At 37.2% G+C, this 14097-nt stretch overlaps 1 protein-coding gene across 2 annotated transcripts in view; it reads right to left on the bottom strand.

Moving 5' to 3' along the window:
• helz (helicase with zinc finger) overlaps positions 1–14097 on the bottom strand; it is a 52049-nt gene that overhangs the window by 35621 nt on the left and 2331 nt on the right. For both annotated transcript variants that reach the window (XM_082535998.1, XM_082535997.1), the window contains 13 exons: positions 11745–11990; positions 11325–11361; positions 10697–10821; positions 9802–9858; positions 9329–9377; positions 8693–8768; positions 7613–7811; positions 6802–6909; positions 6309–6450; positions 3572–3727; positions 3097–3367; positions 1498–1624; positions 1136–1348 (listed from right to left, as the gene is read on the bottom strand). In XM_082535998.1, coding sequence (XP_082392124.1) covers positions 1136–1348; positions 1498–1624; positions 3097–3367; positions 3572–3727; positions 6309–6450; positions 6802–6909; positions 7613–7811; positions 8693–8768; positions 9329–9377; positions 9802–9858; positions 10697–10821; positions 11325–11361; positions 11745–11972 — 1788 coding nt within the window. In that variant the 5' untranslated portion in view covers positions 11973–11990. The remainder of the gene's footprint in view (positions 1–1135; positions 1349–1497; positions 1625–3096; positions 3368–3571; positions 3728–6308; positions 6451–6801; positions 6910–7612; positions 7812–8692; positions 8769–9328; positions 9378–9801; positions 9859–10696; positions 10822–11324; positions 11362–11744; positions 11991–14097) is intronic.

Below are 14097 nucleotides of genomic sequence, written 5' to 3'. Positions count from 1 at the left end.
AAGAAATCATACAAAATTTTAAAACAAAAATAAAGATAATTCCATTCAATTCATTCATTCATTAAGGTATTTGTGTGCATCTTTTGGTTTAAAGCTTGTGCTCATGATTCTCTTTCATGATGTGAATTTACTTTTTTTTTTACTAAAATAATTTATTTTATGCAAGCAATGAATTGCATCACATTGCAAAGTCTGCATCTGTGAGAACATTTTAAATATTAATATACACAAGTGCTCAGATAAAATGACCATCTAAACCAACAAATCAAGCCCACAAGCTGTGCAGTTGCTATGGAGCTGGATATTCTTGTCCATTCAAAACTAAGATTTAACTAAAATTCACTGTATCCCATTCTCTTAATCCTCTCAAAAATTGCTAAACCTTGGAAGAAAGCCACCTGCAACACTTATGACTGAGCAAGTCTAATTAACAGTCTGAAAAGACATGCTTGCGCTGCACTATATATCCACTTTTTATTAGCCAAATGAAAACATCTAAAACCATTTACAAAAAAAACAACCAAAAAACCCCCCAAAAAACCCCAAAAAAACATGAAAGCTTAAGCATGAAATAAACAATGAGTACAAGAGTACAGAAAGTCAGAGACATTCAAGAGCTCAAAGGCTGTGTGGAATAAGAACCCACAGAGGAGACAGGGTAATAGAATTGTAGCACATAAGAAGGCAGGAGAAGCATATGCAGAAGAAAAGAAGATTATGCTCCCACAGTGATAGAATGAGGAGTTGTTTTGATAACCATTAACACAGTGTCTTGTTTCCCCTGACTACATTCAGGCTTGGGGGGAACAAGCAAAATAACAAGCTGAGGCTGGTGAAGATAGCATTATTGCAAAAATAAATTTCCAAAACAATTCCATCAGTGTTGACATGGATGCACAACACAGACACATTTTTCCTTGAAACCTCTGCAATCATTTGCGAAAACTATAATTAAGCAGTGAACCTTTCATTCAAATTTTCAAGGTTAGAAAATCCACATGACAAGAATGATGTTCTCAGGCTGCATGTGGGAAAAAAGTATGCTTTATAAGAGAGCATTTACCAGCCCTCACCAAACCTTATTTAATGTAGGTGATGCCACATGTCTAAGCACATGAAGTGTGGTTCACCATACCTGTAGTTCTCTGTCAGGCTGCAGCCCGAGTTCCTCACAGCAGTGCTTGCAGATCCTTAGGAAGATGTAATCCTTAGTCTTCTCCTCAATCACAGCCTCATAAACACGCTCTTTAACTCCAGGAGGCGGCTGGCTGTTGATCGCTTCACGGCCCAAAGGTAGCAGCAGAACTGAATTTACCTTGGTCATCACTAGCCGCCCAGCCAGTGTGTCCTGGTGTTCAAAACAGAAATCACTGTTCAAGATAGCTAGCTTACAGATGTTCTTGGTATATAGTGCCACTAAGTAGTACTCTGAGTGAAACGGCAAAAAAACAAGGTGGAAAGCAGTATGGTAGCTGAAATTAGAGTTAGACAACTTACCTCAGAAAGTGTTTCGTTGAGTTTGAAACGTGCAAAAAGCTGTCCATTCTGAGCATACTTTGCTCCAACAGAAATGCCAGTCAGCATAAAGCTAGTGACGAGCTGCAGGTTCACCTTGATGTTAAACCTGTGGGACAAACATAGACATGGGTTGCACACTTTTATCCTGAATAGTCCATTTAAAAAGCAAAAACAAAATAAACCCCCCAAAATGACAAAAGCCATTATACTGAAAAACATATTAATCAAATATATCATTGTCATAATGAATGCTGTGGTGAATTTAACATTTAGAGAAAACAAAACTGGAACTGTTTTGTTTCACCCGTTTTGTTTTATGAATATACAATTTTGCAATATATTCACATAATTATGTGATGTTTAAAACCATCTAAACATCAGAGTACAAGGCCAAATAAATACATCACCAAAAAACATTCAAGAAGGTTCTTGAACGAAAAACATTGGCACAAAATGTATCCATGCACATGTTTATTGAAATTCAAGGTCTTTTGGGAAAAAGAAAAAGGAAAAGAAAAAAAGTTCAGTTCTGGATTGTTTATGAGTGACTCTGACATGATGAAACAAGAACTAATATTATGTGATGAACTTGTGACAGATAATTGACACATAGTGTATTAGCAAAACAGTGATGTTACACAACCAAACGGAGTCTTAGAAGGTTATTTTTATGATTTTTACATTAGTTATTTTGCTGGATAATCAAACAGGGCAAAAACTCTGCACTGGTTCTATTTGCTCAATTTTTATTTCTAGATAATCAGCTGATGTCTTTTGCCTCCCAGGTACAAGGAATGTGCCTCTCTCAAAACTGAAGAAATGTCTCCAGATAAAACTGAATGACCCAAGCATGTGAACCTGGCAAAAAAACCCAGATTACTTCAAAGAGATTATTCATATGGAGTTTGAAAATACTGGAGATTAAAAGCCCTTTGAATATGAGCCATAACAACAGAAAGGCACCCACTATTCAAACGACACAGTCTTGAAACTCAGTGTTTTAAATGGCTATTATGTCCTGTGTGCTATGGATGGTCTACTGTACTTGTTTCACTGAATGAGGGTTTACACTGCGTTTCAACTTACCAGCAGTGTGCTTATTTCAGCTGGCAAACAAAGGGTAAACCAGTTTCTTTTCAGCTACCTCAAAGCCGTTATTAAACGGCACTAGCACTTTTAGTAAAGCTGTCTGTGAGAAACACACCCTCCCTCTCACACATGCATAGAGCAAGCATATAGTAAAGGTTAAGTCTGACACCTTGTGGTGGTTTGCCATTTAATAGCAAAAGACTTGATAGTGCCCAGAATTTAGAAAAAAGAATCTATATTGGTATATACATTTCTTTTTAATATATTTTGTACATTTAGGCAGTGCATGTGTAATATATATGGGAACATTAGTGCATAATATGGTATAAAACTTGCTGTTCTGTACTTTTAGATACTGTGTCGCATTTGATTTTATTCATGTGTAAAATAAACTTTCCAATCAAAGTTTTATGTTCAAATTTCATATAAATGTTTTTTTATTTGCACTGTACAGCAGAATTAAGAAACCTTCAATATGTATGTACTCACTTGCTAACTTCTTTGTACTGTGCAATCTCTTCTATGTAGAGCAGATCGTGCAGTCGGGCCTGGTAGTTGTCTTTGGTCAGAGTCTTGTCAAGGACTGACTGGGTGAAGAGCTGGTCAGCTGATAGAGGTATCTGATAGCGGGAAAGGAGGCTGCGCTCCAGTTCAGCCATCGTCTCATTGGGACTGAATTCAACAATGGTTTTACAGGATGAGTCCCAGCGTTTCGCAGTCATCAAGAGTTGCTGTCTGGCTGCCAACAGGTGCTCCAAGTCTAGAGAACAAAGAACAGCAAAATGGGTCAAAGCATTAATTGCTACTTTTTTGCGACTTAAAAAAAAAAAAAAAAAAATCTGGAAATTTTTATCCAGGTATCATCTTTAAACACAAAACTATCTGAAGTAAAACTTTATCAGATATACACACTAATAAGAGGCAACAGACTTTTCTATGCATTGATGCTCGTTTTAAAGCATACCTTCAATAGAGGCAGCATCCACCATGATCCGCTGCATTAGCACAGGTTCTGAACCAAAGTCAAAAACAATGGTCTGTCGGAAGGTACCAAAGATCTCTGTGCTGAAACCCACTGCAACCTTGTAGACACAGTGGTCCAGGCCATTGTCTGCTGCCACTGTGAGAAGAGGAAACGTTTAAGTACATTTGAACTAGCACTCCACTGTGCTGTAAAAAGAAAGAGCTAACCACATAAATTTAATATATACATTTAACACGAGGAATACATATTATGCACCACTGATATACAGTCTCTACCAATGTTTTAAAATATAGATATTTTTGGAGGTCAAAGCCCCCACAACAACTACATAAGTAGAACAGCATGGTAAAAGTTGCCTAAGGAGGCAGACTGAGAATCCAAGGAGTACACAAACACAGCAAAGTGATCACGCTAACAAGAACAACCAGACTTTTTGAATATTTGAATCTTCACTGTCAGAGATATCCCCCACACAATACACACAATTTTACCCGAGGTTGTCAGCTAGCAAGCCTCTGGTCTATGAAAAAAAACAACAACAAGCAAACACAAAAAACAACTCAGAGCCATACAGACCTAGGGGTGCAACCTGGCTAGTCAGCTAATGGAATTTAGCAATGCTGGGAACTTTGTTTACAATTTCTTGTACATGTACTCTTCTGATTAAGAACTTCACTATTTGTCCATTTGCACTGTTACTAAACCACAATAATTAAAAGAACAGACAGTTTGGCATATTCAAGTTTAGAAGTCAATAAAAATAAACAAAGATAAATGAAATGATTTTTGCTTGTTAATTTAGAAGTTTTGAAATATTAGAAAATCTAAATGAAACTTTTTGGACTTCTCCATGTTTAAGCTTGTCAATACCTATAAAAGGACTAATAGTTTATATAATATGGAAATCTTGTGGTAGCTCTGTCACACAAGGCATTGACTAATGTATGTACAGTGCTAGTATTTGCCCCCTTCCTTATCCTTCTATTTTTGCATATTTGTCAGAGGTTTCAGACTAAACAAATTTTGTATTGCATCCAAAAAAACAACAACAAACAAACAAAAAAAAAATGCAATTAATGACTATGTGGAAAAGTAATTGGGATCTAAAGCTAATAACTGGCTGTTGGCAATCAAGCTCTTGCGGTAACTGCAAATGAGTCTTTTATATCACACTGGAGGAATTCTGGCCCACTCAAAGATCCTTCATTAATCCTTTACAAGAAATTACATTGCCATGGCAGCTTCAACACAGCCATAAGACCACAAATCACAAACAGCAAAACAATAGTAATAATTCCTATAAGTTGACATTATACAAATAAATAAAACAGCCAATAAGTAATGTGCAAATATGCAAACGTGGATAAAAATCATATTATCATTATGCATCAAACTGCTTCATAGCAGCTGGTATAAAGGACCTCCTGAGGTGCTCAGACTTGCACTTAGGTGCAGTCAGTTTTTGAAGGTTCTACTATTGATAACCTGCAGGGCATGGAGTAAGTATGCAGGCTTGATCTTAACTGATTCCAACTTCAAAAGTCTTTTTCTCTCCACCACCTGCTGGACTGCCTAAAGTTTACACCCAACTATAGAGTCACCCTTCTTTACAGGTTTGTCAACTCTGCTCCCCAGCAGACCGCATCAAAAAAAACAGAGCACTGGCCACCACTGTAGAGTAGACACGGCGCAAGAAGGGCTGGCAGATGTTGAATGCCCTTAGCATCTTTAGGGAATAAAGCCATCTTTGTCCCTGATTACTGTACACTGCCTCCATGTAGCTCTTCCAGTCCAACTTACTGTTGAGCTGCACACCACGGTATCTGTAGCTGCACACCACTGGAGACACTGTTCTGCAGACGCATAAATTATAGTCTTCAAGACAGATAGTCCAATCACCATAAAACCACTAAGGGATTCCCCTGCACTACCTTCTCCTTCTCACCTAATAGCCAAGATTGGATTTATCCAAGACAATCCAAAAATGTGATGTCAAAAGTCTGCATGCCACTGAATGGCTGGTCAGTGTTGTCACTTGGCGATTCATGAGACTGCATCGTTCACGAAAATTACAAGCAGCATTTTTGAAACATGTCAATGAGGAAAATATATTTTTTTAAAACAACAACAGGAAAAAAAACCCCAAAAAACCCACAACATCGTTTTTTGGTTTTTTTTTGCCCTTTTCCCTGGATTCAGTCGACATGACTCGAGACTGTTGGAAAGTCATAGATGGAGCAACTGGTAGAAGAGGAGGGGGAAGAGGCAACTGAGGAAATTATATTGGTGGTTTGGTGAGAGGAGGGAGTGGGGGGGAAAAAAACAAAAACAAAAAAAAAAACGCAACGGGGGGGTTTGGTCAGCAGTGATTTTCGCCTTGGAACTTTTCCACACAGGACCAGGTGAGTTTGGTTGGCCATTTTTACCTTAATAATTGAAACCATCATTTAAAATAATTAAAATCATCATTTAAAAAGAAAAGAGAAAAAAAAAAATCAGCATTTTGTATTTACTTGGGTTATCCTTGTCTAACATTAACATTTTTTGATTATATGAAACATACAAGTTTGACACATATAATTTATACAGACAAAATGGAATCAGAAACCTTATGAAGCTGGAAAAATACATTTGAAAATAAAAATCCCCTGATAGCTCATGTTTGACCATAACACAACACAACACAACACAACATAACATAAAATTTATGACCCACCTGCTGTCTCCTCCCCTGGAGTCCACTCTTGGCAGCCTTTGGGAACACCTTGGAGCCGCTCTCCAGCTGACACGCCTGTGATGAAGAAGTGTGGTCGGTGGGCATCATAGAGGAGAGCAATCCGGTACAGCTTTCTAGGCGGCTGTACAGAGCAATGGGAAGATAATCAGGACTTTCACAAAATTAACAGATGGTTAATATACCAAGTATCCAAGGAGCACAGACTATGGGTTTTGGGATAATTGTAACAACACAATGTGATTCTTTTGTCCTTTTAAACACACACAGAGTGGAAAAAAAGAGCAGAGAGTAACCAGTGCAACTGTTAATGACATCAAATGGTGGAAGAACTGTCACATTCAACTGAAAATGAATTAATGTTGATAAATAAACAAAATGTAACTTAACATTGTGCTTAACACATCACCACATACGGCCCTCATGTTCCTCCTCCACAATGACAAATGATCAAACACTCAATGCTTCATCCTACCTTGCACAACAAGGAGAAGACCCAGGAGTGGGAGGATTTTTTGGTGGTGACGGTGACAGACAGGCTAGAGGTGGTCTCTACATTCACTCCTTCTAAACAGTCACTTAGCTAGAAGAAATAAAATACCATGGTTAGTTACATACCATCACAGCTTATTTATTCATAAACCATTTACAGGTCAACGGTTAGCCAATATTTTTGCAAGCCAAGTTAATTTACGCATCAAATATTAATGAAAGCAAAAGTTAGGTATCCCTGACTGTAAGCACACATTAATTAAGAGCTAGATACAGAGTGCCAAATAATATTACAGGCTTGTGAGTATGTGCTCAACACTGACACTCCTAAAGAAAACATAATCTTTGATGCATTGTTCTTCTAAAATATCTTAAATGTAGTGGAGGTATTTGAGTGTTTTCCGTAATAAAACAGACTTAAGAAGTGAACTAGAGGGTCACATATCTGTTAATAGCTGTGTTTATACCCAATGGGGGCAAAAAAACAAAAAAAAAACAAAACAAAAACCCAAACAAACAAAAAAAACAACCCTCCATTAGGATATTCAAAGCTTTTGTGTGGATGCATATGTAAATAAGGACCTATGCTGGAAATGTGTAGTAAATTTGAGAGATTTATATTTATATTTGAGAGATTTATATAGTAGATATATATAGAAATTGCAGAGGCTTTTAATCAGAACACATGTTAGAATGGTTTCAAATAGCAGTGAACACATTCATGTTCGCACAGTGTTTTCACTTTTATCTCACTGTGCCACTTTTGAGTTTGCATGAACTACAATGTCACTTACCACTTTCTCTGGAGAAAGGGAGTTCATCCACTTCTCTATTAAGGTCTCCATGTAGTTTTCAGTGAAGTGTTTACTCTCCTGCTGTTGTTTGAGGCGGATGAGGCGTGAAGCATAGCGCTTCTGCCACTCCATAAGCTCCTCCTGCGAATGAGCTGATGTACACTGGGCCCCATACCGACACAGGCCCTGCTCCAAGTACCTAAAGGGAAATAAAAAGTATGCTCAGGTGGGTCCATGTTAGTTCAAGCAACTGTTTTACTTCATAAAATGTTTCAGAATACTCAACGGTTCTTGTTCCCAATTTATATTATGCTTTCTCGGTGTGTTTTGTGATGCTGGTTGTTTAAAAGTATAACATTTAAAAATAGTTGGTACATTGACTGTGACACAATGTAGTTAAAAATTTCATGTGCCCATCTCCTCTACCTTTTAAGTTGTGCAGACTCAAAAAGGCACATCCCATCTCATCCCACCCCTCCTGTACTTCAATGTACAATTTTGGTTAATTTTATACAAACCATTATCAACCACAAAAATCTAAAATATATTATTGTTTGTAAAGGAGACCCCTTTGGTGTAAAGAGTTCAAAAATGAAAATTCACAGAACTAACTACAATCACAAATTCTGAAGTCTCAGTGTGATGACAGCAAATGCCCGTTAGTTGCATAAACATAAGCGTAAGTCATGGCATATTTTTCCTTGCAACATTTAGTGTGAGATACATTTGTATTTGTACTGTATCTTTATTTTGAACATGTTAAAATAGTATAACACTAAAGAGAAAAAAGAAAGCAAAATAAAATTAGAACAAAACAGTAATAATTATAAATAACTTACAACTGACGCTCAAAAAGGAGTAGGAAGAAGCATATATAATCTTATATAATCCCACCTCATTTCCACTATTTAGTAACTAATAGTCAGTACTTTTTCTTCCCATTTATGCCCTACCAATCATAAATTCTTCCTTACAATTTGTTACATGCATTTGCTTTTATAACCCCAGTAACACATCAAAAGATATACAAATTTACAGATATTCCTCACTTCTTACAAATAACCATACAATTTGCATTACCTTTTACAAAGGGTGTACTCCTCACTGCTCGTGACTCCTCTTGGAGGTGGTCGGAACCGCCAGCCATCTTGGACCTCTGTCAATATATGAGCAGGGTGGTCAATGTAAGACTGAGAAAAGTGTAACCATTAATGCTAACTAGATTATACAATTTCTAGAGAAATGATGCTGGGATTGTTGCTACTGCTGGATGTCGCCTTGTTGGCTGTTGCAGTTTAGCTTTTAAAATTTTCAATTTTTAAAAACAAGCTGGTCTTCTATTAAGAGACATTTATGTTTAATTTTAAACACTGCCAGTTCTTTTTATTTTTAAGTTTGTCTGTTGTCCTTCAGTATGTATGAGAGAGACGGACAGCTACAAATCACAGCCTACATACTTAAAACTGTGAAGAAGATCTGCCTTTAAACTCAAGCATAATCGGAGCTGGAATTTCATAATTTAAATGAAGATGTGCGTTCATATTTTCCATACAGTATTTTCATCCTTAAAAACACACTCAGGCATTTACAGTGCCACACAGGTCCATTTCAGCCAGAAGCTTATAATCATATTGCACCACCAGTCAAGATAAGCAGAGGGGAAAAAACAAAACAACATTAATGTGATTTTTTTTGTCATGGTACACATTTGCTTACCTTCATCCTGGTCATCTGTGTATTCTGGTGCCATCTCTCCTTTTACAGCCTGACAGAGAGGGGGGCAGAATGAGGAGCTTGGAGGTGGTGCGTAGATTATTTCTAATATGTCAACTAGTAACTTGAGATACATGCATGACCTTAACTTTTCCAGGCATTACCCAATGGAGGTGCACATTTGCATGCAAATGTCACAGATTGTTGGATCCATCATTAAATGTGAGAAAGGGCAACTTTGGACAATGTTCCGATCTGACTTTCCTGAGGTTATCCTCTGTTCATGTGTAAAAACAGCTCGAGCTCCATGCAATCAGCTTAGGCATTAAACATATTGCACGGGAACAAATAAACAACAGATACTTTGGCTATAACCAAATCTTAATTATTTCCATCTACAAGCATTGAAGAATTCCCTGTAAAACCAAACACCACATGACTGGAACAAAGGAGCATGACGAACAATAGGCACGTACCTCTATTTCAGAGAAGAGCATTTTTAATCTGCTCAGGTCTTTTGCAACAATACCATTCTGTTGAGAAAGAAAACAACTACTTTAGTCCTTTTTATTAGTAGTCATTTTTTAACAATAACATGCAAAATTGATCTTCATCATCATTACAGTATGCACTACAAAGGTTTCCATATTAGATCAGTGGAATGTGAAATGTATGTGCGATGTAACCTGGAGTTTGCTGGCAACAAGTCACAAATTATAGTATCGAAAAGCGCAAATAAGCCTTTGGCTCATGCATTTATGGCTTCCTTACAGCTAGGGTACTTAGCAATTCACTTTCTTAGTGAATTATTTGCCAAATAAAACTCTTGTTTGATTCATCGCTTATTTGCACTTCCTGGTAGTGACTTTATCCACCGCTATATGAAGATTTTCCTGAATGTTTAAGGTCTCAGAAAATTTTACAGTTTAACTGCCTTTCTGCTTAACACTGCTCTATATAGACCATGAACCCCTCACAATTTCATTACACATAGAAAGTGCCTATTACATTCCTAATCCAAAATATACGGTAACATTTAAAATCCCACATCATATCTAAATGAATATTCAAGTTTAAAATCTGTACTAACATACATGTAATTTGTTGAGAAAAAAAAATTAAACAATGTATGATCTAACAATGGCCAGTGGAAACCAAAACCATCTAACTTTTGACAGCTGCTTCAAAAACCACAATAAAAACATTGCCTGTATTATTATTATTATTATTATTATTATTATTATTATTATTATTATTCTAAAACTGTAGAACATTGGCAATGTTAGACACTGCACTTTAAATACCCTTCTAGCTACCAATGTGTAGTCTGACAGTACTTTTGAATGCGATTTATAGATACATTAATCATACCATTGGCTCTCCATACAAGGCTTTAGACAGGATGCTGGCCACCTCCTGCAGGCTGCCATCCAACAGCATGGAGCGCAAGTTCACCTGTAGTGAACCATCTCCCCTGGCAATTTCTTCTGCCAGGACTATCACAAGATGAAGAGGAAAGAGGAGTGGGTATGGAAAGAATAAATTCAGTTCAGTCAGTTAGATATTTTTCAATGTTCTGTATGTGATAAGTCTGCATGCCTGCTCTCTAGAAAAAGAGTGAAAGGGACTGATTTGATTTTCTGAAAAGTTCAATGAAAACATGACATTTTAGGATTATCAGGGCTTGTATTTTCATACAGGCTGAAAGAGGCTACATTGTACCATATACTTTTCTATGCCGCAAGCTTCAGCAATGCCCCAGGTTTACTGCAGTAAACGACTCACTTGACAACACTGGGACACTATCTTTGACCCCAGGCATCACCTGAGTGCAGACCTAAACATTTATTTTCTTCTGTTTTTCAGCTATAACACTTACAGTAGATGCAAAATTAACATGTCAGGACATGGTGAAACTTCTACCACAGGTACAAAATTACCTATTACACTACACAAACTTACAGTATCAGTACTGTTTACAATTTGAGTTGCCACTCACCATGTTTGCAGTCTTCATCTGCTTCATCATAATTTTTCTGTTGGCAGAAATGGGGGAGAAAATTTATGACCTTTACAAATGAGAATACTTGGTGATACTTCCTCACATTATCAGACTTATAAGACTTAAGTAGTTTCCATAATCTTCAGCCTCAAGCAACAGGTCTAATTTTAGTCTTCAGCAAAGATGACCTAACAGTACCCTGGAAGAAACTTCTGTTTCCTCATTTTTAATCTTCTCTTCATTTCACAAAGGTTGATTCAAAGGACAATGGTCAGTTATTTCAATGTAATGTAATAATTTCAAGATGAGTATTAGATGATAATTTTATATTTCACATTATTATTGTTAATGAGTTCTGTCTCTACATTGTGATTTTGGGGGATGTTAAATAGTTGTAAAAATCAGCCGTGTCCTCACCAGCTGCAAGAAGGCAGCAATTCGGTAGAGCAGGGCACGGCTGCGGAGGGGTCCGGCGGCGGCGACAAGAGATGGAGGGCTCAGCGGGATGGGGTTGCTGGAGGATGGGGGTTGGGGTGCAAGGACCACCAGGGCATCCGTGCTATGGCTGACTGCCGCCTCGTACTCCCGCCTGGCTAACGATCTACTGGCTTCTTCACATGACTTCTCCGCTCTCCTGTCCGCCATGACTTAGGGACAAACCGTCTACAAATAAAACACAAACGGCACAAAAATAAGAACACTTAAAAAAAAAAAAAAAAAAAAAAACAGGGCTAGACAAAAGATAACAATTTTCTTTTTCTCCAACCTCTCGGAAATTGTCATCCTGATTATTGTCAAACAATATGTAAAACGCAGCCAACATCAGCTGCCTAACTTTCCACTGAAAACTGAATTCCGCTATTTGGGTAAGATATAGTCTGTTGCTTCCAATGAACTCCCGATTTGATAGGTCATTTTTATTTGCTTTTACTTGTACATGTAGTTGACACAGAACATTATTTTTAAATAAAGTAAATGTTTTTTTTCCCCTCCACATAACGTCACAGTCATAAATTATTAAATTATGTTCACTTTAATAATAAATTATATATTGTGGCTTTTGATTTGGAACAAGTTTGTTTTTGTTTTGTTTTTTAAAAAGGTTTTCTACAGTAAAATGTAATTTTACAGTGGCAACAAGCAAGAGTCAAGTTCTCATGTAACTGATGTTTGCCATAAATCAACAAGAACAGAGGATAAGACTCCTTGGAGTGTTTCTAACATACCTCAACCTCTGCCTGTGCTTACACAGTGTAAATTGAAATACATGTGCAAAGAGCAGAGAAAGATGTAGTCATGTGAGATGTCTTAAGCAATATAAGAGACATTCTTCTTTATGATCAAGCTCTGAAGTCAGTAGTAGAGTCAGCTGTCTGGTGTCAACTGACTCATAATGGGCATAACTGATCATCCAGAATAAAGGGGCATTGCTGAGACAAGATAGTGGACATGCTGGACAGTATGCAGAGGAAAAGTCAATATAACCTTTATGTTGAATTTCTAGCAGTACTTTTATTTTTACAATGTTTCAGATAAAACCTCATCACAATCTGTCCTGATGAGACTTGCGTATTTTGGGACTAGGAGTGTAATGGTACTTGCCCTCAACCCATCAGTACACAGCGTTCAGTTCGATATTGCCCCGTGACAAAAAAACAGTACTGTGAGAAGTTTGCACTTATGTCTACACACTTGGATTCCCGGAACAAAAATTCCAGGCTGGGAGCCACTGGGAAAAGCACAGCAGTGCACCTTGAAAGCAGGTAAGGCATTATACGTGTACTTTATCTGACAACTCATACAATCCGCTGAGTTTTTAAATTTAACTTACTCTACCGCTGGAATCTACAACTTCCCTGCTCACATTGTGGGGTTCACTAAGGATGGATCTTGATAAAATTACAATATCACTGCCAATACAGGTTCTGGTTAGGGGTACGATCATTTCACTTTGTATATTCCTAATCAACTTTTGGAGAGAAAAAAAAATAGGAATAGGAAGTTTTCTACATTTTCTAAATCAATGTGGATTTATTATCAATAAATATAAACATAGTATAGAATAGGGAGTTCAAAAAGCCTCATATGTGATTCCGAAGTACAAAGGCCCCTGTGTTAACTGTGAGAAAACATAATAGCACAGATAACGGAAATTCATAGGTTCAGAGACACATGATTCAAATGATCTAGACAATTTGGTAACCATCCAAAACCAATTATCAATTCCAAATCCTAAAGGTCACACTGAATGTAAAGACCAACATTGCTTTTATCTAGTGGTAATCACTGTTTCCTCAGTGTGGACAAAAAGACCAACTGTGCTTTGTACAAATATTCAAACTCAAGTGGCACCACTAGCGTTTAATTTTTAACACGATATTTTTACAAACATACATAAAAATATGTTGCAATCATATTAGCTTCATTTACTAAACCTTTTTTCACAGTATGCAAAACTTGAACAAAAGGTTAAAGTTTCAAAGTATATCTTTTGTTTAGTTTCATCTGCTGTAATGAAAATGTACTGAGCCATGAATGTACTCGTGTTCTGGGTGTTGTTTTTTTTTTTGTCTTTTGGAGTGGGGGGGGGGGGGGGGGGGGGGGCTGTTACCAGTAGCTTTTCTAGCAACTTCTAATTAATATCTTATACAACAACATGTAAGAAACAAGAAAGTGGCTTTTTTTTTCCAGGATAGGGAGGGTACACTGTGAACTCCTGTCAAACGCCAAAACCTCAAATGCTTAGCCTTGGATAACAGCCTAGCAACTT

Source organism: Aulonocara stuartgranti (genome assembly GCF_965226115.1).
Source record: "Aulonocara stuartgranti genome assembly, chromosome: 6".
Classification (NCBI taxonomy): Eukaryota; Metazoa; Chordata; class Actinopteri; order Cichliformes; family Cichlidae; genus Aulonocara; species Aulonocara stuartgranti.
This window is presented reverse-complemented; position numbering and strand designations above follow the sequence as displayed.